The sequence below is a fragment of the Babylonia areolata genome, chromosome 22, assembly GCF_041734735.1.
Source record: "Babylonia areolata isolate BAREFJ2019XMU chromosome 22, ASM4173473v1, whole genome shotgun sequence".
Lineage (NCBI taxonomy): Eukaryota > Metazoa > Mollusca > Gastropoda > Neogastropoda > Buccinidae > Babylonia > Babylonia areolata.
This window is the reverse complement of record NC_134897.1, coordinates 29327175-29350124: the sequence shown is the minus strand read 5'-3', so window position 1 is coordinate 29350124 and position 22950 is coordinate 29327175. Positions and strand designations below refer to the sequence as shown.

At 45.9% G+C, this 22950-nt stretch overlaps 3 protein-coding genes across 3 annotated transcripts in view; 2 read left to right on the top strand and 1 right to left on the bottom strand.

Moving 5' to 3' along the window:
• Positions 1-1360, bottom strand: part of LOC143297176 (retinal homeobox protein Rx2-like) — a 37994-nt gene extending 36634 nt beyond the window's left edge. Inside the window, exon 1 of the mRNA XM_076609370.1 lies at positions 1192-1360. Coding sequence (XP_076465485.1) covers positions 1192-1360 — 169 coding nt within the window. The remainder of the gene's footprint in view (positions 1-1191) is intronic.
• Positions 1361-6571: 5211 nt separating this feature from the next.
• LOC143297095 (uncharacterized) lies at positions 6572-11582 on the top strand. The gene is made up of 4 exons (XM_076609267.1): positions 6572-7385; positions 9074-9241; positions 11013-11227; positions 11574-11582. Exons 1-4 carry the CDS (start codon positions 7325-7327, stop codon positions 11580-11582), a joined length of 453 nt encoding a protein of 150 aa, XP_076465382.1. The 5' UTR covers positions 6572-7324.
• Positions 11583-11991: 409 nt separating this feature from the next.
• Positions 11992-22950, top strand: part of LOC143296927 (cartilage oligomeric matrix protein-like) — a 29503-nt gene continuing 18544 nt past the window's right edge. Inside the window, 7 exon segments of the mRNA XM_076608950.1 lie at positions 11992-12201; positions 15537-15834; positions 16443-16528; positions 18139-18193; positions 18675-18833; positions 19319-19542; positions 22386-22526. Coding sequence (XP_076465065.1) covers positions 11998-12201; positions 15537-15834; positions 16443-16528; positions 18139-18193; positions 18675-18833; positions 19319-19542; positions 22386-22526 — 1167 coding nt within the window. The 5' untranslated portion in view covers positions 11992-11997.

Here is a 22950-nt window from a genome sequence, read left to right as displayed (position 1 = left end):
GACAGCGAAAGAAGTAGGCAGACAATATGACCGAGTAGACAGAGAGGAGCTTTGCCGAAACTGAGGCCCCCCCATCCCACGACCCACGGCAATGGAGAATGTTGGTAATGCGTTCAGCACAGTGCAGCGCCCCTATCACCGAACCAGGCTTCTGGACCAGTGATAAATCTTATGTGGTGGAGAGATGGCCATAACGGAATGTGGCTGCCTAACTGGGGGTGCAAAATGGTGCACCTCTTCCTTCATTAACTCCAGAAAGAGAACATTTTGACCTTTGGGTGACTGCCAATGAGCCTTTGATCTCTGACCTCCAGACCTACACCCAAAGTGCCACATGCTCGTAGCACGTAAAAGACGACACGAGGTGTCGAAGGACATGTCCCGACTTAAAGTCTACGGTCGAAGAAAAAAAACCGTTTGATAAATAAATGCGTCACTGGGAAAAGGGAGAATGTGGCGCCCCGCTGTTCCCGAATAGAGCAGCCAGAAATTCATACTGTTGAACCAGCTGCGAACAGATCCCTTCCCTTGCTTTATGCTGCCAGAACGGACAACATTAAACGACATGCAATCAACAGTTTCACTTTTATTGAAACGTACAATAAAAGAAATGGAAACAAATCCTTGAAAAAGAAAACATGCCTGTCTTGACAACAAAATGAAAGACCAAAGTGGCAAAGAATATTACTTCTTCAGGCGAGTCAATAAATGTTCATCCCTGTTCGAAATTTCACTCTCAAGTCGTCAGATCACATCGGCCAAGCAAACTTTGCCCACAGGTTACAGACGGGTATGGGTAGAAAGGAGAGGAAGAATTATGTATAGGTGAATAAAACCAGTAAAGATCAAAGGAGAAGACAGAAAAGACACTGGAAAATAACACACACGCGCGCGCACGTGAGAAAGAAATACAAACACACGCACATATGGACAGAGAGACAGAGACAGGGACAGAGGCACAGAGAGAGAGACACAGAGAGAGCAAGCCGAAAATGAGGAAATTCCGAGCGCAAAATTTCCTGAAGTTCTACTGTTTTCCAGTATCCAGCCGTTTCAGTCAAATGCAACCTACCGTGGGCCACTGACCGTTTTCCCCCCAATATATTAATTGAAATGGGATATTTGTGGATTCTATTCAAGTGAAGGCAGTTTTCGTTTAAGCTGACATGAGGACGCGTTTCAAACACTTACGCGTTGTCGCACACACAGCGCAGATCACGTCTCCCCTTTCGACGATAGTCGAGGACATGACGTCTCGTTTCTTCTTGGTCATCAGTATCTCTGCTCCTGGGGCCAGCTGATTTAACAGACGTGTTGCCCCAGGTGCCGTCATAGCCGTCGTCAGTGCGGGGTTGTCCATGGTAAGCAGTATCTGCAAACAAACCATGAGGCGAGTTTGGTATGTTAGGAGTTCTGGTGGGGTCATTCAGCTGAGCTCGGGTCATCCACTCAGCACAAATGAAATTGTAAGTATGTGATTATATTTTTATGAACTTCCGAGGTGGTCTTGTGTTAGGTATCGATCAAGAACGCGAGAGATTCCTCGTTCAAACCCAAGTTCTTTTATTATTTTCTCTTTTTTATTGTTAAAGAGTGGGTACAATTGAAGAGATGAAGGAATTCGTGGCCAATTTGAGCACTGTCACGTTATACGTAGACTGTTTCTTGGTATCCGTGCTTTTGTTAGTTAAATAGACAGTTTATGATAACTTGACAAAGAATCACTTACTTTTTTCTGTCCATACAGGACATCCTCATCTTCAAATACCGTTTAAAATAGAATATATTTATGCTTAAAACTTTTGTACATTCGACCAATGTTATTTTTATTGCCAGTTTGATTCTACGTCTGCGTCTATTTTGTCTGGCCGTATTGAACTAAAAGTGAGTGAGTGAGTGAGTGTGTGCGTGAGAGAGAGAGAGGGAGGGAGAGAGAGAGAGAGCGTTTGTGTGTTTGTATGTTTGTTTGTGCTTGTGTGTTTTGTGTCTAATGTACGTATATGCCTTGGTATCATAAAGAGTTGTTGGATGTTAGAAAGCACCACATGAACAAGTTGTTGCTATAGGGTGGGTGCATGTTTATGCGTGCAGACTTTTCACGCAAACATACTGTTGCTTTATTGTTATCATGGGTGTGTTTATAAGCGTACATGAGGTGCAGTCTTTCTACGCCCTCTGCTAGTCGTTCTTCACAGCCAAACGTCCAGAAACAGGTTAACAGCCAAGAGTGACATTTCTTCCTGTCCGGAGCCTTGAACTGAGGTCAGCGTCACCGAGTGACACTGGCATCTGCAGACAATCAAGAACAGTGGTTTCCATTTACCCCATACTCCTTTTTTCTGCCCTCTTCTGTCTCTGTCTCTCTCCCCCACTCCCCCCCTCTCTCTCTCTCTCTCTGTTTCTCTCTTACTCCCTGTCTGTCTCTTTCTGTGTCTATGTCTTTGTCTGTCAACGATGTTCCCTCTAAACACACTAGCGCTCTCCTACTCTCTGTCTGTCTCTTTCTGTGTCTATGTCTTTGTCTGTCAGTGACATTCCCTCAAAACACACAAGCGCCCGTGCGCGCAAGAGAGAGAGAAAACAGAGACACAAACATGCTGATAAACAGGCAGAGAGCAACTACTGCGACACATAATTAGAGGAAAAAAACACGAAAAGAATATAAATAAAGTTACATGAAACAAAACAGAAAGCAAACACAAAATAGAATAACAAAAACAAAGAAAGAAAACTCCCAAACCCCAAACATCAACAAAATACCGAAAAACAAAAGATTCAAGACCAGACAACACACTGGCCACCCACAGCAACAACAACAATGACGAAAAACAAACAAAAACAATTGAAGTCCAAAGTCGAAAACAATACACCACCACCACAAAAAACAAAGCGTACCACGAGGGTGAAAGTTTCCACAGTGGAAAACAAACGTCACCCTCTTCCAGGGTTAAAAAAAAAAAAGGGGGGGGGGGGCCGCCTTTAATTGGTTCCCGCGTAAGACCGGTCATGTGGAAGGATTGTTAGATAAACACAGAATCGGATTTCCTGTGTATTATTCCGCCGGTGGTGTTGGGGAGAGAGGGAGAGAGGGGTATGACCTGTAGTGGTTGGATCGGTCGACATCGCAGTGAAGACAACTGCAGAGAGAAAGAAACTTGTTCCTTCTCAGGAAGGGCAGGCGTACACATAGGGTTTTGTTTTAGGCTCACTGCACACTTGGCGTCATCTTGTCGCCTGTGTGCGGTGGCCCTTTGCCCTGTCAACAATGCAGACCTCGGTTGTGGTCTGCGCGTGCACTGTTGCATACATTGCAGATACACTTTTTAATTTCATGCCATTGATGTGTTGCACTTAACAGGGGCGGTTTGAAGTTTTTGATTTGAAAAAAAAAAAATATATAGGAGAAAGAGTTACTCCATTTGCCTAATCTTCTTCTTCTTCTGCGTTCACTCGTATGCACACGAGTGGGCTTTTACGTGTATGACCGTTTTTACCCCGCCATGTAGGCAGCCATACTCCGTTTTCGGGGGTGCGCATGCTGGGTATGTTCTTGTTTCCATAACCCACCGAACGCTGGCATGGATTACAGGATCTTTAACGTGCGTATTTGATCTTCTGCTTGCATATACACACGAAGGGGGTTCAGGCACTAGCAGGTCTGCACATATGTTGACCTGGGAGATCGTAAAAATCTCCACCCTTTACCCACCAGGCGCCGTCACCGTGATTCGAACCCGGGACCCTCAGATTGAAAGTCCAACGCTTTAACCACTCGGCTATTGCGCCCGTCATGCCTAGTGTTTATTGTCTAACGCTTCTGGCCTCGTTAATACTTCACAGATACCATTTCATTTCATGTTGTGTAACCAAGCCGACCCGCAAACGTCACATCAGGCATAAACATACTGCCTACGAAGTAGAAAGAAAGCCGTGATGGACAGAACTTTCTAAGGATTTGTCGATGATTATCATTTTTGTCAACCAAGTCCTGCAATCTACAGCAGTCTCAGCAGCAAACATTGTACACAAGATTACTGAAAAAGGAGAAAACAATAACATTAAAGCAGGCAATGAAATGAGGGTAGTGGAATACAATCTATCACTGAACAAGAAATATTTTTCACTGCACCACGAAAAAGATAAGAGAATAAAGAACAGTGTTCGCAGCTGACTTGAAAGAAATATGTGGGACAAGACACGATAATGAATAAAGAGACTGACCGATCACGTTTGTCGGGAACAAACTTCCTCGCGTTTGCGGGGGGAGGGGGGGAGCAAACAATTTTAATGTTAATTTGAGCACTACTGGACAGTCTTAAAATGTATACATATATATATATATATATATATATATATAGAGAGAGAGAGAGAGAGAGAGAGAGAGAGAGAGAGATGGCCTGGTAACAAAAAAAAGGTTTATCAAGAAGAAAGTAACCAAAATACAGATAACTACGTTGACCTTCTAACCCTTTCGTGTTCATGACACGTCTCCATCTTCCCCAGCCCTACCCCACACTTTTATTCTCGTAAACAAGAAAGACGAAGATCTGGAAGAAAAGAATACAGATGAAGAAGTAATAATCAAGGAAACCTGCCTTTCAAACGTAAAATGTTTCTGCAGTCAGCTTCGGACCAGCGGTCTTGAGATTTCAAAAGTGTTTGACAATCATCAAAAAGTGTATACGTTTACTCTCTATAACTCTCTCCATACGAACGGCGAAAGAGACGACGTTAATAGCGTTTCACCCCAGTTACCATCATCAAAATATTGGAAGAGGAAGGCTCTTATACTGAAGAGGTGAATGTTGACAAAGAATACCACAATTCTGACGACGGATGCTAAAGGTTGGGTCATTGAGACACCCACTGGACATCCGAGGGGTCTGTGTAGAGGAGAAGAGAGGACTGGCCGTACTGAGTGAGTTAAACACGCACTAAAGGAATAAACGACAAACTGCAACCATGTAGCGACTCATTGAGACCATAGTCCTCAGCAGAAGCACCTGTTAACGTTATTGACGTAACGCTGATTCGCGGGAGGACACTAAACAGTTCTAAGTTGAGAAACGTAGGAACTACGTTCTCTGGTGGCTTTTACGAGGACTGTTGGGTAGAACATAGTTGGGAGCAATGTGTGTGTGTGTGTGTGTTTCTGGTAGGAGTGTAGAAGGGAGGGAAGAAGGCGAAGAGGAAACAAGCACGAAAAGGTCAATGCTTTTTACTGTGAAGGTGTGGTCCACTGAGCAACTGTTTCGCGAGCACTTGTTTAATAAGAAGCAACAAGCACTGATACACCTGGTTTTCAAATTATGCATAAGCGTTTACTGTTGCTGTTAGTCTTCTTCTTAAGTTCTTTTTTTTCTCCTGTTCTGCTGCGTGCATGATGTTTCCACCCTCATTCTCCCTTTTTGTCCTCCTCCCTTTTGTTTTATTTCAAAGAAATTGGTTTACCTTTTTGTTCATTAGTTTTCAGAACACATACAGTTCCTCCTCCTCCCTGTAAGTCACACCGACTGACCCTCGCAGAGTGGCAGACGAGAAATGTTGGTTCCCAAACGCACCGTCGTGACAAATGACATAACACGCTCTGCCTCCTGTCTGCGATCGCTGCCACATGTGGAAAGAACCCTGCTCTATCCCCACAATCTCAACCTTCTCTCCCCCGCCTTACCCCCCCCCCCCCCCTCTCTCTCTCTCTCTCTCTCTCTCTCTCTCTTCACCGCGAACTCCTTCCAAAACTTTGAGAAGTCTGTCTCGCTGGTGGCCTTTGCTGAATCCTTAGTGGGACTTTTGTCTTTATGTGTATAGTATTGAATCCCTTCGTCAAGTTTGTCCAGTATAATATCATAGTGGTTCTGTCCCTGCGCTACTCTTTGAAAAACACACAGGCAAAAAGTTGAAAATTAAGACTGAATCGCGGGTTAAAAAATATTGCAAAGTTTAATTCTGCTGAGATCCTGCAACAGAAAGCGACAACAGGGAACAGAAAAAAGCAAACAACATGGCAAAAAAAAAGCAAATTACTTCCACAGAATTATCAGAAAATGGAGAAATGATCTATGACGAAGGCGTCTCCGCGGGCATCCTCACGGGATGTTGTTTTGTGTTTGTTTTGTCAGTTTGTTTTAAACGTAGTCTGAGATTCTGCTCTCAAGAAATAAGTACTTGTTCTACCTTTTAAGTTACGATTTTAATTACAAAAGACTATCACACTTTGTGTAACCCAAACATTACATATTCTAAAATATTGATGCCACCAGTTAGCAGTACCATTTTATGTGCGCGCGAAGAGGAGTTGTGGGGACAAGGGGGTATGTATATGTGTATGTTGGGCGTGTCAAAATAATACGAGTACGTGCGCGTGTGCGATGTATGAGTATGTGCATGTGGACGTACATACGTCCGTAGCAGCCTGCGTGTGTGGCGTGCGCGTGCGCGCGCTCGCTCGCGGGTGTGTACTACATAGACGTAGTTCATTTCTTTTCCACATGAACAAATATTGCATTATGAGGGAAGTTTCATGTGCCGGAGAGCGTATTGCGTATTGCCCTTTCCGTGCCAGAACCGTTGCAAACTACTTCACGAAACGTCAAATAGAAGTCTGGAACCCATTTGTTGAACAATGACCCCGGGCATATATCTCGCGTAGGGGAGGTAAAATGCTTGCTGCGAGTCGCCGTGCCTTTCCCTCCACCTCTTCTCACGTGATATCCAGCTCTCCCAGAAACGTTTGGACAGAAACCCCAGTCCCGTCGGCGGCAACTTGAGCCACGATCAACAGGAAGTGATTCTTCGTCATTTCCGCTTGGCGAACAATATTCATTCCCAGAGCACGTACTTTCCTTCTGCCAAGTCTTGAGCACGACCCTCCGGAATATCAGGAAACGCCTGTAAATATACACACACACAAAAAGGGGGGGGAACAAAAAAAAAAAAAAGAATTAAAAAAATCAGACACGGAAAAAGGAAAGTGTAGAACAGCAAAGGTGGAGCCAGTTTATCTTTGCTTGTGCGGAAATGCCTTGGAAGTCGCCCATACGTTTCGTTGTCAGCTGGCTTTCTTTGCAGTCGATAGCTTGGTCATATCGCTGCGGGCTTGTCAATGGTGAGACGCTGTGCTAACGTCGGGGTGTATTAGATGTTGACTCGATGGGGCAAGTGAGAGCCGTAGTTTAACAGCTACACCAGCTGCAAGGGACACGGTTGACTCGTGGCCGCTCATCTGTTTGGGGGTGTTTGTTCTTTGGTTGAAAAGGAAACGTCTACGTTGTTTAGAGATTTTTTTGTTATTTTGTTTCCCGGGTGTATGGTTTAAAAACTAACCATGGTGGTGATGGTGTGTAGTTTGTTCGTCTTCCTAACGATTGGATATCAGGCCTATGCAGGTAAGATGTAAATAAGTGTAGTGTGTGTGTATGTGTGTGTGCGCGCCCGCGCGCGTGTCGTGTGTTAGTGTGTGTGTGTGTGTGTGTGTGTGTGTGTGTGTGTGTGTGTGTGTGTACGTGTATGCACGCGCGCGACGCATGAGAGTAAACTGCGTTTTGCTCTGCTACCTTTGTTTTCGATGATGATAATGGTGACGACGTCAATGATTCGGTCTCTAGGGTCTCCCTCTTTATCTGCAAGGCAACCAAACAGTAATCAAAATTAAATCAGAAATCGAATATCTTGCAGTGTTTTGTTTTGTAAATCAGAAATCGACTATCTTGCAGTGTTTTGTTTTGTTTTTGTTGTTGTTTGTTTGTTCGTTTTTATTCTGTTCATCATTTGCAGGTATTCACTCTAGATTCACTTTGAGACTGATTCCGTTTGCTGTTTTGCTGTTCATGTTTTTTGCGGTATCACCAGCAAATGATATTACCCCTCTTTCCGGACACTGGAGTTGAATTTACGACTTTTAATCTTTCAACACACACACACACACACACACACACACACGCACGCACGCACGCACGCACGCACGCACGCACGCACACACACACAAACACACAGTGATATAAGGGAGTGGGCGGGCGGTGTAAATAACACAGACCTGGTTCTACAATTCATTTATAAAATAACAGAGAAATATGGCCTGACACGATTCTCCCGGTTTTGCGTATGTTTTGTGAAGCAGTCACCGCCATCTTGGAAAACATTTGTAAACATTCACAGCTATTTCGTTACTTATCTTTTAATTGAAATGCGTTCGCAAGAACATGTCCCCACACCCTCTCTCTCTTCCCCCATATCCTCCGTCTCCCCTAATGTTTCTCACACAGAGAGAGGGGGGAAGGAGAGGGAGAGTGAGAGACAGACAGGGAGAGAGAGACTGAGACAGACAGACAGAAAAAGAAACAGACAGTCAGACAGACCGATAAACAGACAGAAATAGAAAGAGACAATATGATTCCGAAAGACATGCAGTAAATTCACTAAATAAATCGCTGAAGACCTAAATTTTCTCACTGACATAAAAAGACATGTATTTTTCCTCTATGGACAAATATGAATCGTTCGTATGAAGTTTTTGTTTACCTGGGTGGGGTTTTTTTTTCGTTTTTTTTCTTCTTTCTTTCTTTTTTTACGTTTTCTGGGTTTTGTGGAATTGTCGTCATATAGACCTGTCTGTACAGATCTGATCATCTCCCTTTCCCTCCAGCTATATATTCTAAAGTTCATTGCATGTCCTAGGAGAACGTGTATGTACAATTTTTATGCATCTTTCTTTGATACAGTTATTAATTCTTTCATCTTATTTTCTTTATATTGTGTTTCAAAGAAGAAGCATGTGCAATTCTGCTTCTTATTTCTTTTATTTCAGTCACTAATTGATTTATCTTACCAAACCATTTTCAACTTTATTCCTTGTATTTTTTTATAGAAGAACGTGTACGTGCAATTATGATAAATTTTTGGTTTGATTTGATAGTTACTGAGTATTTTATTTTAGCTAACACAATCATTATGCGTTTTCCTAATGAACGAATGAGTACAATTTTGATGTATCTTTTAGTTTTATTGATTTTTGAAAAAAAAATCTTCCAAGTTCTGTTATTTCTTTTCTTCTTTTTTTTTCTGTTGTATTTTCCAGAACAACCGAGAGACGTGGCTCAAGCGTTTCGGTACCAATCAGAGGTGTTCCTCACTGGGGAGTTCCGGACACCGCGAGACATGCGCAGACGCTTCGTCATGGTGCGCGCGCAAAACCGACAGCTGGGAACGTTGTTCGAAATTTCCGTGGATTTCCGTCAACCCCAGGGTACGTGGGTATCGACTCCACGAAAGCTCTTGCTGAATGCTTCCAGATGAAGATTTGGTCAAGTCGCACGTTAGCATCCAGAATTCAGCTCAGGAATTTAGGATGCTAAAGCTATTTCTGTCTGAGTCTCTGTCTGAATACCTGTGTCTGTCTCTCTGTTTCTGTCTGTCTCAACTTCTGTCTCCCCGCACACCCCTTCTCTCTCCCTCCCCTTTCCGCGCTTCTCTCCCTGTCTTTCCATTCTTTTGGTTCATGCGAGTGTAGTATACTTTAAATGCTGTTGTTATGTTGTTATTGTCATAACATGTTACTCCGTCTGTAATGTCCACTGCTATTCCCGGAAACAGCACACCGCCGCAGAACAACGCTATCATTTCTGTTGCGTTGCTCGTTTTGTGTTTGAAAAGTGTCTTGTGAACATTGGTGCAACTTGATAAAATCTATTAGCCTCTCGTTGTCTCTGTTCTTTGTTGTTGTTGTTGTTGTTGTTTCTCTTTAAAATGCACCATTGCATCATATCTCTCTTCATCGTCTCACTTCGAAAGACTAGTACCTAGACAAAGACTAAAAACTAGTCAGAGAGAAAAATATATATACGGCTCAGTACAGGATTTGAATCTCAGTCGACTTAAAGCTTCCCAGGCATTCAGTCCTCTCACCGCTGTGGTCATGCATTGAATGAAATGGGTTCTTCTGCGTGAAATCCGAACTACTTCCTGTGATTCGAATACGGGACCCTTGCTTCCCAGAAGGGGCGTTTTGTCCGCTGGGCAACAAGTGCGCTTTCATGTGGGCCAGTGGTGGCTGAGGTATCAGCTTTCAAGTGAGTCGGGACCAAATAAAGCGTGAAGTGGCAGACACTCTGCCCGGCAAACAGCTGAAACTGCAGACCTGTCGGCCTGGAAAATTAACTGCTGGGAAGAATGCAAGGATAGACTGCTGTCAGCATAGCCTCCTTCTGAAGCATGACAACTGTACCGACCAATGTTTGTTTTACACCGCAAGCAAGCAAGCAAGTAAGAAAGAAAGCAAGCACAGAGCACTTGTACCCACAAAACACACACAACACGCACTTGCACACACATGCTGCCTGGTCAGTGATGCGCGTTAGCGCGTGCACACACAAACACACATGTATGCGCACACCCGGTCAGATAAAGTTCAGAAGACAAATAATCAAAGAAGGAATAAAACAGTTCAAACACATTGTCTCTCCATTCATTTTCTCTTTATCTGCTTTTTTTTTGTATGTTCATAATAAGCAGAAAAATACCATAAAAACCTTTTTTTGTGTGTGTGGTCAGTTTTCATTCCTTTCTCAGCCTGTCTTTCTTTTCTTGTCTCTTTCCTTACTTCCTACCTGTATGGTTACTGCATTTCCTGTTTTTGTATGCCTTTTTCTTGTTTCTTTCCTTCTCTTTATGCAGTGTTCGTGCATTCCACTTCCTTCATATTTCCTTCTTTTTCTTTTTTTCTTTTTTCATCTTCCTCTTTTTAATATTGTACATTCTATTTGTAGTTCAATTTCTTCATATTTTCTTGCCTTTTTGTTTATTTCGTTTCTTGATTCTATTTTCTTTACATCTCTTCTTCTTTCTAACCCCACCCCCCAACCCCCCACCCCCACCCCTCCACCCACCCCTTCTTTTTTTGTTTTTTTTATGTATTCTTCTCTAGCATTCTGCACCCTTTTCCTACTGTCGTAGTCTTCTTCTTTTTTTCTGCCTCATATCTGAACGTATGACTCTATTGTCTGGTTCTTGTTGTTCAGTCATCGTACGAATGAGGTCGACTGACAGACGGGAATACCAGCTGGCGTTCCCGACCCGTGCTCTGCACCAGGACGACGTCAAGCGCTTCCTGCTGCACTTCTACGACCTTCACCTTCCCTCCAACAGCGTGCGGCTCTTCGTGGACTGCGAGGACATGGGCGTGGACAGGACGGAGATCCCCATCAGAAGCATCCTGGCTGGGCGTGTCAACGCAGTGAGTAGTTTCTATCCGTCTTGCTTTTACAGTAAGCCGGCCCCAGACCCAAGCCAAGAACGATTTGACCCAAAGAACGGTCGTCAGCTGATCGCTGGTCAGATGCACCCACTGGGCCAATTTATCGTGGGTCAGATGCACCCACTGGGCCAATTTATCGCTGGTCAGATGCATCCCCCGGGCCAATTTATCGTTGGTCAGATGCATCCCCCGGGCCAATTTATCGTTGGTCAGATGCATCCCGTGGGCCAATTTATCGTTGGTCAGATCCATCCACTGGGCCAATTTATCGTTGGTCAGATGCATCCACTGGGCCAATTTATTGTTAGTCAGATGCACCCACTAGGCCAATTAATCGGTGGTCAGATGCATCCCCTGGGCCAATTCATCGTTGGTCAGATGCATCCCGTGGGCCAATTTATCGTTGGTCAGATGAATCCACTGGGCCAATTTATCGTTGGTCCGATGCACCCACTGGGCCAATTTATCGTTGGTCAGATGCACCCACTGGGCCAATTTATCGTTGGTCAGATGCATCCCCTGGGCCAATTTATCGTTGGTCAGATGCACTCACTGGGCCAATTTATCGTTGGTCAGATGCACCCACTGGGCCAATTTATCGTTGGTCAGATGCATCCCCTGGGCCAATTTATCGTTGGTCAGATGCATCCCTGGGTTTTCCCTACTGTCGTAGTCTTCTTCTTTTTTTCTGCCTCATATCTGAATGTATGACTCTATTGTCTGGTTCTTGTTGTTCAGTCATCGTACGAATGAGGTCGACTGACAGACGGGAATACCAGCTGGCGTTCCCGACCCGTGCTCTGCACCAGGACGACGTCAAGCGCTTCCTGTTGCACTTCTACGACCTTCACCTTCCCTCCAACAGCGTGCGGCTCTTCGTGGACTGCGAGGACATGGGCGTGGACAGGACGGAGATCCCCATCAGAAGCATCCTGGCTGGGCGTGTCAACGCAGTAAGTAGTTTCTATCCGTCTTGCTTTTACAGTAAGCCGGCCCCAGACCCAAGCCAAGAACGATTTGACCCAAAGAACGGTGGTCAGCTGATCGCTGGTCAGATGCATCCCCTGGGCCAATTTATTGTGGGTCAGATGCATCCACTTGGCCAATTTATCGTTGGTCAGATGCATCCACTTGGCCAATTTATCGTGGGTCAGATGCATCCACTTGGCCAATTTATCGTGGGTCAGATGCATCCACTTGGCCAATTTATCGTGGGTCAGATGCACCCACTGGGCCAATTTATCGTTGGTCAGATGCACCCACTGTGCCAATTTATCGCTGGTCAGATGCATCCCCCGGGCAAATTTATCGTTGGTCAGATGCATCCCCTGGGCCAATTCATCGTTGGTCAGATGCATCCCGTGGGCCAATTTAACGTTGGTCAGATGCATCCACTGGGCCAATTTATCGTTGGTCAGATGCACCCACTGTGCCAATTTATTGTTCGTCAGATGCACCCACTTGGCCAATTTATCGTTGGTCAGATGCACCCACTGGGCCAATTTATCGTTGGTCAGATGCATCCACTTGGCCAATTTATCGTTGGTCAGATGCATACCCCGGGCCAATTTATCGTTGTCAGAGGCACCCACTGGGCCAATTTATCGTTGGTCAGATGCATCCCCTGGGCCAATTTATCGTTGGTCAGATGCACTCACTGGGCCAATTTATCGTGGGTCAGATGCACCCACTGGGCCAATTTATCGTGGGTCAGATGCACCCACTGGGCCAATTTATCGTGGGTCAGATGCACTCACTGGGCCAATTTATCGTTGGTCAAATGCACCCACTAGGCCAATTTATCGTTGGTCAGATGCACCCACTAGGCCAATTTATCGTTGGTCAGATGCATCCCCCGGGCCAATTTATCGTTGTCAGAGGCATCCACTGGGCCAATTTATCGTTGTCAGAGGCACCCACTGGGCCAATTTATCGTTGGTCAGATGCATCCCCTGGGCCAATTTATCGTTGGTCAGATGCACTCACTGGGCCAATTTATCGTGGGTCAGATGCACCCACTGGGCCAATTTATCGTGGGTCAGATGCACCCACTGGGCCAATTTATCGTGGTTCAATTGCACTCACTGGGCCAATTTATCGTTGGTCAAATGCACCCACTAGGCCAATTTATCGTTGGTCAGATGCACCCACTAGGCCAATTTATCGTTGGTCAGATGCATCCCCCGGGACAATTTATCGTTGTCAGAGGCATCCACTGGGCCAATTTATCGTGGGTCAGATGCACCCACTGGGCCAATTTATCGTGGGTCAGATGCACCCACTGGGCCAATTTATCGTTGGTCAGATGCACCCACTAGGCCAATTTATCGTTGGTCAGATGCACCCACTAGGCCAATTTATCGTTGGTCAGATGCATCCCCCGGGCCAATTTATCGTTGTCAGAGGCATCCACTGGGCCAATTTATCGTGGGTCAGATGCACCCACTGGGCCAATTTATCGTGGGTCAGATGCACCCACTGGGCCAATTTATCGTTGGTCAGATGCACCCACTAGGCCAATTTATCGTTGGTCAGATGCACCCACTAGGCCAATTTATCGTTGGTCAGATGCATCCCTCGGGCCAATTTATCGTTGTCAGAGGCATCCACTGGGCCAATTTATCGTTGTCAGAGGCACCCACTGGGCCAATTTATCGTTGGTCAGATGCACCCACTGGGCCAATTTATCGTTGGTCAGATGCACCCACTGGGCCAATTTATCGTTGGTCAGATGCACCCACTGGGCCAATTTATCGTTGGTCAGATGCACCCACTGGGCCAATTTATCGTTGGTCAGATGCATCCCCTGGGCCAATTTCTCGTTGGTCAGATGCATCCCCCGGGCCAATTTATCGTTGTCAGAGGCACCCACTGGGCCAATTTATCGTTGGTCAGATGCATCCCCTGGGCCAATTTATCGTTGGTCAGATGCACCCACTGGGTCAATTTATCGTTGGTCATATGCACCCACTGGGCCAATTTATCGTTGGTCAGATGCACCCACTGGGTCAATTTATCGTTGGTCATATGCACCCACTGGGCCAATTTATCGTTGGTCAGATGCACCCACTGGGCCGATTTATCACTGGTCCGATGCATCCCCCGGGCCAATTTATCGTTGGTCAGATGCATCCACTGGGCCAATTTATCGTTGGTCAGATGCACCCACTGGGCCAATTTATCGTTGGTCAGATGCACCCACTGGGCCAATTTATCGTTGGTCAGATGCACCCACTGGGCCAATTTATCGTTGGTCAGATGCACCCACTGGGCCGATTTATCACTGGTCCGATGCACCCACTGGGCCGATTTATCGCTGGTCCGATGCACCCACTGGGCCGATTTATCACTGGTCAGATGCACCCCCTGGGCCAATTTATCGTTGGTCAGATGCACCCACTGGGCCAATTTATCGTTGGTCAGATGCACCCACTGGGCCAATTTATCGTTGGTCAGATGCACCCACTTGGCCAACTCTGCGTGTATCGGCATCGCACTCACAGCCTGAACGTCTAGCTTGGATCTTCCGATGGTTCAGCTCATACCCCCGCCACCCCCGCCCTCCTGTCGTGGCATGCTACACAAAGTGGTCTTCAAGCATTCCGTTTCATTATGTTGTCGATCGGTTGGTGTCAATGCAATGTTTGGTAACTTCACTTTGTTATCCCCATCGACCATGCTAACTGAAGTGAGTGTAAATGTCACTTATCCTGAGCCACTAAAAGTAACTGACAACATACAAACTAGCAAACCCAGAACGAACATTTGCTCATGTGCTTTGTTCACAATGACTTTTTTTGGAGGTGGGGTAGGGAGGGATAGTTGAATCGTCGGACTGTTTTCTTCATATAATTAACAATCATTTTACACACAACTGACAAAAACAACAGCACTTATTACTGCTACCTAAGTCACAGTGTGTCATTTTCCTAACGCCCCTTTCAAAAGGACCACAATTACAACTTTGCACTGGAGGACACCCTTTCCATTGTTCTCATCCACATACCGATCCATTTAACAATTCGGACATTATCCAGTGTCACACACATGCCAGCTGACAAACTATTCCGCTTACCCCGTGACTGTCACACACACACACACACACACACACACACACACGAGAAAAAAAACAAAAAAACAAAAAAACGACCAATGACGAGTGTGAAAGCCACCAAACTCGCTACACTCAATCACAACAAACCCCTTTCTCAACCTGGAGTGAATCAACCTTCTTCTTTCCCCCACCTACCCCCCCCCCTCCCCCCCCTCCCTTTCCTTGCTTTTATAGAGACAGACGCCCTCTTTCAAGTTCCACGTGCAAACAACGCTCCCACAGCTGCTCATGTCTCAAGGCTGCGCCAGAGAATCGTACGAGCGACCCACCACCACGCCTGCGCCCAGGTTAGAACTTCCGGCCTGGGCGTCAAAACGCCGAGTGCGACCGGAAAGGCCCGAACCCGACCGACGTGAGAGACCCACGCCGTCTGGGTACGGAGACAATATGAAGGGGAGACCACAGGGGATTCCTGAGAGTTCTGCGAGTCAGACGCCGGATATGACTGATTTCTCCAGCGTGTTCGGGTCAGGTAGGTAGACCACGACTGGGGCTGTAGTGTGTGGCGACGACTGTCTGAATGATGTTGACATAGCCGTTACAGATAGGAACGTGAATGAACGGGGGAAGGGGGGTTAGGGGGGGGAGAAGGGGGGAATGAACAGGTTGACAGGCAGACAGGCAGACAGACAGACAGATAGATAGATAGATATATTGACAGATAAATCAGTGGCTAGGTAGGCAAGCAGGATGACAGAAATAGAGATAAACAGAGACATAAATAGGTAGCTAGATAGGCAGAGATACAGACAGATAGATAGGTAGATAGGTAGCTAGATAGATAGATTTGCCTTAGGTAGAAATGCAGACAGATATATGGGTTGGTAGAAAGAAAGAAATAAAGATGGATAGATAGAGAGATAGATAGATAGATAGATAGATAGATAGATAGATAGATTTGCCTATTAAAAAACAAATCTTTCATCACCTTCAAGAATCAGGAAACGTGTGTGTGTGCGTGCGTGCGTGTTGTGTATGTGTGTGTGTGTGTGTGTGTGTGTGTGTGTGTGTGTGTGTGTGTTGGGACAGATCTGTTGCGCATAGCCTGCTCAGCGCCATCAAGGCATTTTAATCTTCCAGGGTCTGACCCCAACACCGTGATGTTAGCAGCGCTGAGGGATCTGACTGCCACCATTCGTCAGCTGAGACAGGATTTCTACGCACAGGTGACAATAACATGCCTCACTTAGTTGAAACACACAGACTTTCTCTCTGTCCTCTCAATCTCTTTGTCTTGCTTTGCCCCCTCTCTCCTTCTCTGCTCCACCTCCCACCCCCACCCCACAACCTTTGCCCCTCCTTCTTCATGCACACACTTTCCCCGCGCAAACGCACACCATCTGTAATCATAAAACTGCACTTGTATGTTCCTGCATGCTCACCTACCTGGTAAACCATTACCAGAACACGGAGATAAATAAAAGAAACGGAAACAATGAAAGTGGGTGTATAGCCATACCCTGTGCAGACACTTTAGCCTGGGTTTTGCCCCTTTTTGGGTGGTCTTTACCTTTTCAGGATTTTTTATTGTGTTTTTGTTTGTTTGCTGCCCCATCATCTGCATCGTTTCAGTGGCATTCTCCCACGCCGCTCATTCCGAGTCCCCCATACACAGCCACACCCGGGTTCGTCTGTCACAGTCCCAGATCCGACAGTCCACAAGAAACCATCAATGTTAGGTCGCTAGGATGTCACACACCAGAGTAGATCCTGCACTGCTTCTGAGTCACTTCGGCGGTGTTCGGTAGTGCCTGTACTGATTTAACATACTTAAGACACCACCTTCTAAGCTCCCTACCGACGACAACAATGGCTTAGTCGCGGAGCCAGACTGAGTGAGCGTCTCCTCCAGAGTGGAGACCGCCACCACATCCTCCAACGGCAATGCCCTATGAATCCGCCGACACTGAAGACCTTACTGAGACTCACCCAAAGCGCAGAAGTGAGGGAGTATCGAAACTGAGGTCACCATGGTAGCAGGGCATGAAAGGCCATATAATTTGGATCTTTTTTATATTGATGAGGAGGAGGGGGAGAGGATGATGATGATGACGATGCTGCTATGGAGGTCCATTTAGGCTTGGGACTACGTGACAAGGCTGCACTCTACGCTTCCTGTCATAATAATATCCCGGCGCCAACCAGGCCCGAGAGATACAGAAACTTGCAGTGTTGGTCAGGAAATTGGAGCAACACACCCAAAGATGCATCCGTGAAGCGGATGATACTCATTTGTGTGGTCCCAGTCTTCCCATTTAAGCCCATATCACACTCAACTCTGGGTAGGAGCCCGCCGCGAGCCGAAAAAGCCATCTCCGCTGGGATTCGAACCCGCGTCCTCCCAGCCGTCAGTCCGCGATGCTAACCACTTCGCAACGGTCGCTAGTTTTTCAGGAAATGTTAATCCTCTGTGGACACAAGATTCTAAATTTTCACACAAACTCAAAACGAAACACGGCACTGGGGAAAAAAAAGGGGGAGGGGGGGGGACGACAGCAGTTTAATCATACTCAGTACAGAGACATCTGTCAAACTGGTGCTGTTCCATTTCGATGGGCCTTCCCGTTTACGGAACAGTTGTCACTTTTCTTCCATGGACATGACATTGTATGTTTTTCTCTCAGATAGATTCAAACAGCAAAAGAGGGGGAGGGGGTAAGGGAGGGGCTTGAAAACGAATGTTGTTTTCACATATTCGGTGCAGACGCACTATGCAGAACGTGTTTTTCTTCCCACCCTTTTTTTTCTTAACGGAAATGTCACTTTTCTCCCACAGACTCGAGAGACCAGGGAACTGAGGCAAACGTTGGCCACATGTGACCTCTGTAAAGGTGACTCTGGGTGTGTGTGTGTGTGTGTGTGTGTGTTCGTCTGTCTGTCTGTCTGTCTGCCTGCCTCTGTGTGTGTGTGTGTGTGTGTGTGTTCGTCTGTCTGTCTGTCTGTATGCCTGCCTCTGTGTGTGTGTGTGTGTGTTCGTCTGTCTGTCTATCTGTCTGCCTGCCTGTGTCTGTAAGTGAGTGTGTGTGTGTGTGTGTGTGTGTGTGTGTGTGTGTCCAGTGATTGTGTGTGAATGTGTGAGTGTGTGAGTATGTGTGTGTGTGTGTGCATACACGCTCAGTGTATATGTGTCTGTACGTGTATGTGTGTGAGGTGCGCGCGCGCGCGCGTCTGTGTGTGTGCGTGTGTCTGTGTTTGTGTGCGTACACACTTTGAGCCCGGACTGATTTTTAGAGACTATGCGCGCAGTGTTCCATGTTTTGAAGATAAAGGTGTCAGCTCCGATGGTGATGACGATGGTCACTGTGTAAACAGGCAAAAAACAGCGCTGCGAATCCAACCCCTGCTTCCAAGGCGTGCGTTGCGTGGATACGGAGGAGGGCTTCCGCTGCGGCGCGTGCCCTCCGGGTTACTATGGCGACGGGGTACGCTGCGAGCGCCACACAACCTGCGCTGACAAACCTTGCTTCCCAGGTAAGGAGGTGGAAAAAAAATCTTACATGGTTCCTACTGTTTGGAGAGCGTAGCCTTTGTAAATGTGCGTGCATTCGCGCGTCCCTGAGAGAGAAAGAGAGAGTCTCTTTCTGCCTGTCTTCAAGTTCTTTCTCTTGTCTCTGGACCTTGCAATTGGAATGAACTTCCTCTTATTCCTTTCGTTGGGCCTCCGCACTCAGCTCTTTCAAGTCCTGGCCTTAAAAGCCACCTCTTCACAAGGTAGCCCCACTTCCCTGCCTGTTCCTGGTCTCCAGTTTCTCCAGTTTTTAAGTGTTTATAGTTATGCATGCGTGTGAATGATTGGTGCGAAAGCGCTTTGATTTGTCTCTGCACAATATTCAGCGCTAAATAATAATAATTATTACTATTATTTAGTATCACACGCAGCAAAAAAAAAAAAAAAAAAAAAAACACTCACCAGTCACCTTCTCTACCAACCCCCACACCCTCCCCTCCTCCTCAAGGGGTGGCCTGCCAGGACACAGAACGAGGCTACCGCTGCGGCGCATGCCCGGCCGGCATGACAGGGGACGGAACTCGTGGCGGATGCCGATCGCTGTCTCCGTCATGCGCAGACAACCCCTGCTTTCCTGGCGTGGAGTGCCGCGACACGGCGTCAGGAGCCATCTGCGGGGCCTGCCCCACAGGCTACACAGGAAACGGGACCGTGTGTGAGGACATTGATGAGGTAGTCAGCAGTTCGGTGATGGTGGTGGTGGTGGTGGTGATAATGATGGTCATGATGATAATGGTGATGATAATAGTGATGATGATGGTGGTGGTGGTGATAATGATGGTCATGATGATAATGGTGATGATAATAGTGATGATGATGATGGTGTGTGAGGACATTGATGAGGTAGTCAACAATTCCGATGATGGTGGTGGTGGTGATAATGATGGTCATGATGGTAATGGTGATTATAACAGTGATGATGATGATGATGGTGGTGGTGGTGGTGATAATGATGGTCATGATGATAATGGTGATGATAATAGTGATGATGATGGTGGTGGTGGTGGTGATAATGATGGTCATGATGATAATGGTGATGATAACAGTGATGATGATGATGATGATGGTGTGTGAGGACATTGATGAGGTAGTCAGCAGTCCGGTGATGGTGGTGGTGGTGGTGATAATGATGGTCATGATGATAACGGTGATGATAACAGTGATGATGATGATGATGTTGTGTGAGGACATTGATGAGGTAGTCAGCATTCCGGTGATGATGGTGGTGGTGGTGATAATGATGGTCATGATGATAACGGTGATGATAACAGTGATGATGATGATGATGTTGTGTGAGGACATTGATGAGGTAGTCAGCATTCCGGTGATGATGGTGGTGGTGGTGATAATGATGGTCATGATGATAACGGTGATGATAACAGTGATGATGATGATGTTGTGTGAGGACATTGATGAGGTAGTCAGCAGTTCGGTGATGTTGGTGGTGGTGATAATAATGGTCATGATGATAATGGTCATGACGATGATGATGATGGTGTGTGAGGACATTGATGAGGTAGTCAGCAGTCCGTTGATATGATGGTGGTGGTAGTGGTGATAATGATGGTGATGATAATAGTGATGATGATGGTGGTGTGTGAGAACTGTGATGAGGTAGTCAATAGTTCCGATGATGGTGGTGGTGGTGATAATGATGGTCATGATGATAATAGTAATGACGATGATGATGATGATGGTGTGTGAAGACATTGATGAGGTAGTCAGCAGTCCGGTGATGGTGGTGGTGGTGGTGATAATGATGGTCATGATGATAATGGTGATGATAACAGTGATGATGATGATGATGATGATGGTGGTGGTGATAATGATGGTCATGATGATAATGGTGATGATAACAGTGATGATGATGATTATGGTGGTGGTGATAATGATGGTCATGATGATAATGGTGATGATAATGGTGATGGTATGCGAGGACATTTATGAGGTAGTCAGCAGTCCCGATAATGGTATGATGATGATGATGATGATGATAGTAATGATGGTGGTGTGAGAGGACTTTGATGAGGTGGTCAACAGTTCCGATGATGGTGATGATGTAGTGAGGTGGTCAACAGTTCAGATGATGGTGATGATGTAGTGAGGTGGTCAACAGTTCAGATGATGGTGATGATGTAGTGAGGTGGTCAACAGTTCAGATGATGGTGATGATGTAGTGAGGTGGTCAACAGTTCAGATGATGGTGATGATGTAGTGAGGTGGTCAACAGTTCCGATGATGGTGATGATGTAGTGAGGTGGTCAACAGTTCAGATGATGGTGATGATGTAGTGAGGTGGTCAACAGTTCCGATGATGGTGATGATGATAGTCATGATATTAATAATCATGATTTTGATGATGATGATAATGATTATGATGATGATGGTGATGATGAAATTGAGGTGGTCAACAGTTCAGATGATGGTGATGATGTAGTGAGGTGGTCAACAGTTCAGATGATGGTGATGATGTAGTGAGGTGGTCAACAGTTCTGATGATGGTGTCATGATGATAATAATAATGATTTTGATGATGATGATGATGGTGTGCGAGGACATATATGAGGTAGACAACAGTCCCGATGATGGTGATGATGATAGTGGTGGTGGTGGTGGTGGTGATAATGATGATGATGATGTTGTGCGAAAAAAAACACTGATGAGATAGTCAACAGTCCCGATGACGACGACGACGACGATGATGATGATGATGATGATCGTGACAGAGATGATACTGATCGTGTGCGAGAACACTGACGAGGTAATCAACAGTCCTGATGGTGATGATGATAGTGATGATGGTGATGATGATGATAGTGATGATGGTGATTATGTGCGAGTACTTTGGTGAAGTACTCAAAAGTCCTGATGATGGTGGTGGAGGTGATGTTGATAGTGATGATGATCATAATGGTGGTGTGAGCAGACATTGATGGGGTAGTCAACAGTCCCGATGATGATGGTGGTGGTGGTGATGGTGATGTACCGTTTGTGGTGGTGACGATGCGATGAGGAGAAGGACAGACGACGATGGTGATGGTGATGATGATGCTCAAGCGACAACACTGATGACATTACGATGATGGAGATGGAGATGATGTTGTAAAAAACAATGACTACTGGAATGACGTTTGACACAAGAAAATACATATGTGGAACTTCACATAGATAAGTGACAGGCGTGATCAGTTTGAGAAACATTAAGTTGCCAGTATTTTACAGGGTATCTAAAAAGGCCACTTCTACTACTTTGTTTTCACTCGCTGCTTTTTCTGAACTTGTGAATTCTTTGTCGTAACATTTATAAAATAAAAAGCGGGTCTAATATTACCTCCATTTTAGGTTTGAGAGCACACAACGTTTATGAAAATAATATCACACAGATGTGCACACACACACACACACACACACAATTCCCAACACTTTTCTTCATCAAGTTAAAAAAAAAACGCTTACCACTCTTCTCGCCTGCTGCATGTGCATGTGTGTGTGTGTGTGTGTGTGTGTGTGGACAGTGTCTGTACAGCCGGCCGTGTGACCGCCTGGCGACCTGTCGGAACCTGAGTCCTGGCTTCACGTGCACGGCCTGTCCTCCGGGCTACACCAGCGACAGGGTGCAGGGGGTGGGCATTGAGGAGGCTCAGAGACAGAAGCAGGTCAGTGGACAATCCTTTAAACTGGTCTGCTGTCCAGTTCACGCTGTTGGTATCCCCGGCTGACTGACCACTGTGGGGCTGAAACCATGTAAAGAGCAGACATTCAGTTTAAAGTCTTACAGGTACAGCGCGTTCATTATTGTTCTACAGAAGAGTTTAGAAGGCTCCAGTTAAGTTTTGGAAAAGAAGAAGGTACTCTTTAATTCAGCGATAAATTGATATTACCGGTTTTCCTTGACGATTTTGGACGAGAAGAAAGTGAGATATAAGGTGTTTTCTGTTTGTTTGTTTTTTTTAAAGTGTATTGTGTTATATGGCTTGTTTTTACATACATTATTCCTGCGCTCCAGTAATACACACAATAACTAGTGTGTGGAACTGAAGTCAGGGACTTTTTGTGGATATGTAAGACAATCATGGCTTC

Bases quoted from the DNA above. Each gene is read 5' to 3' on its own strand.
- LOC143297095 (XM_076609267.1), top strand. From the start codon at position 7,325: ATGGTGGTGATGGTGTGTAGTTTGTTCGTCTTCCTAACGATTGGATAT. The intron at 7,386-9,073 runs GTAAGATGTAAA...TGTATTTTCCAG, and splicing joins TGGATATCAGGCCTATGCAG to AACAACCGAGAGACGTGGCT. The intron at 9,242-11,012 runs GTACGTGGGTAT...CTTGTTGTTCAG, and splicing joins GGATTTCCGTCAACCCCAGG to TCATCGTACGAATGAGGTCG.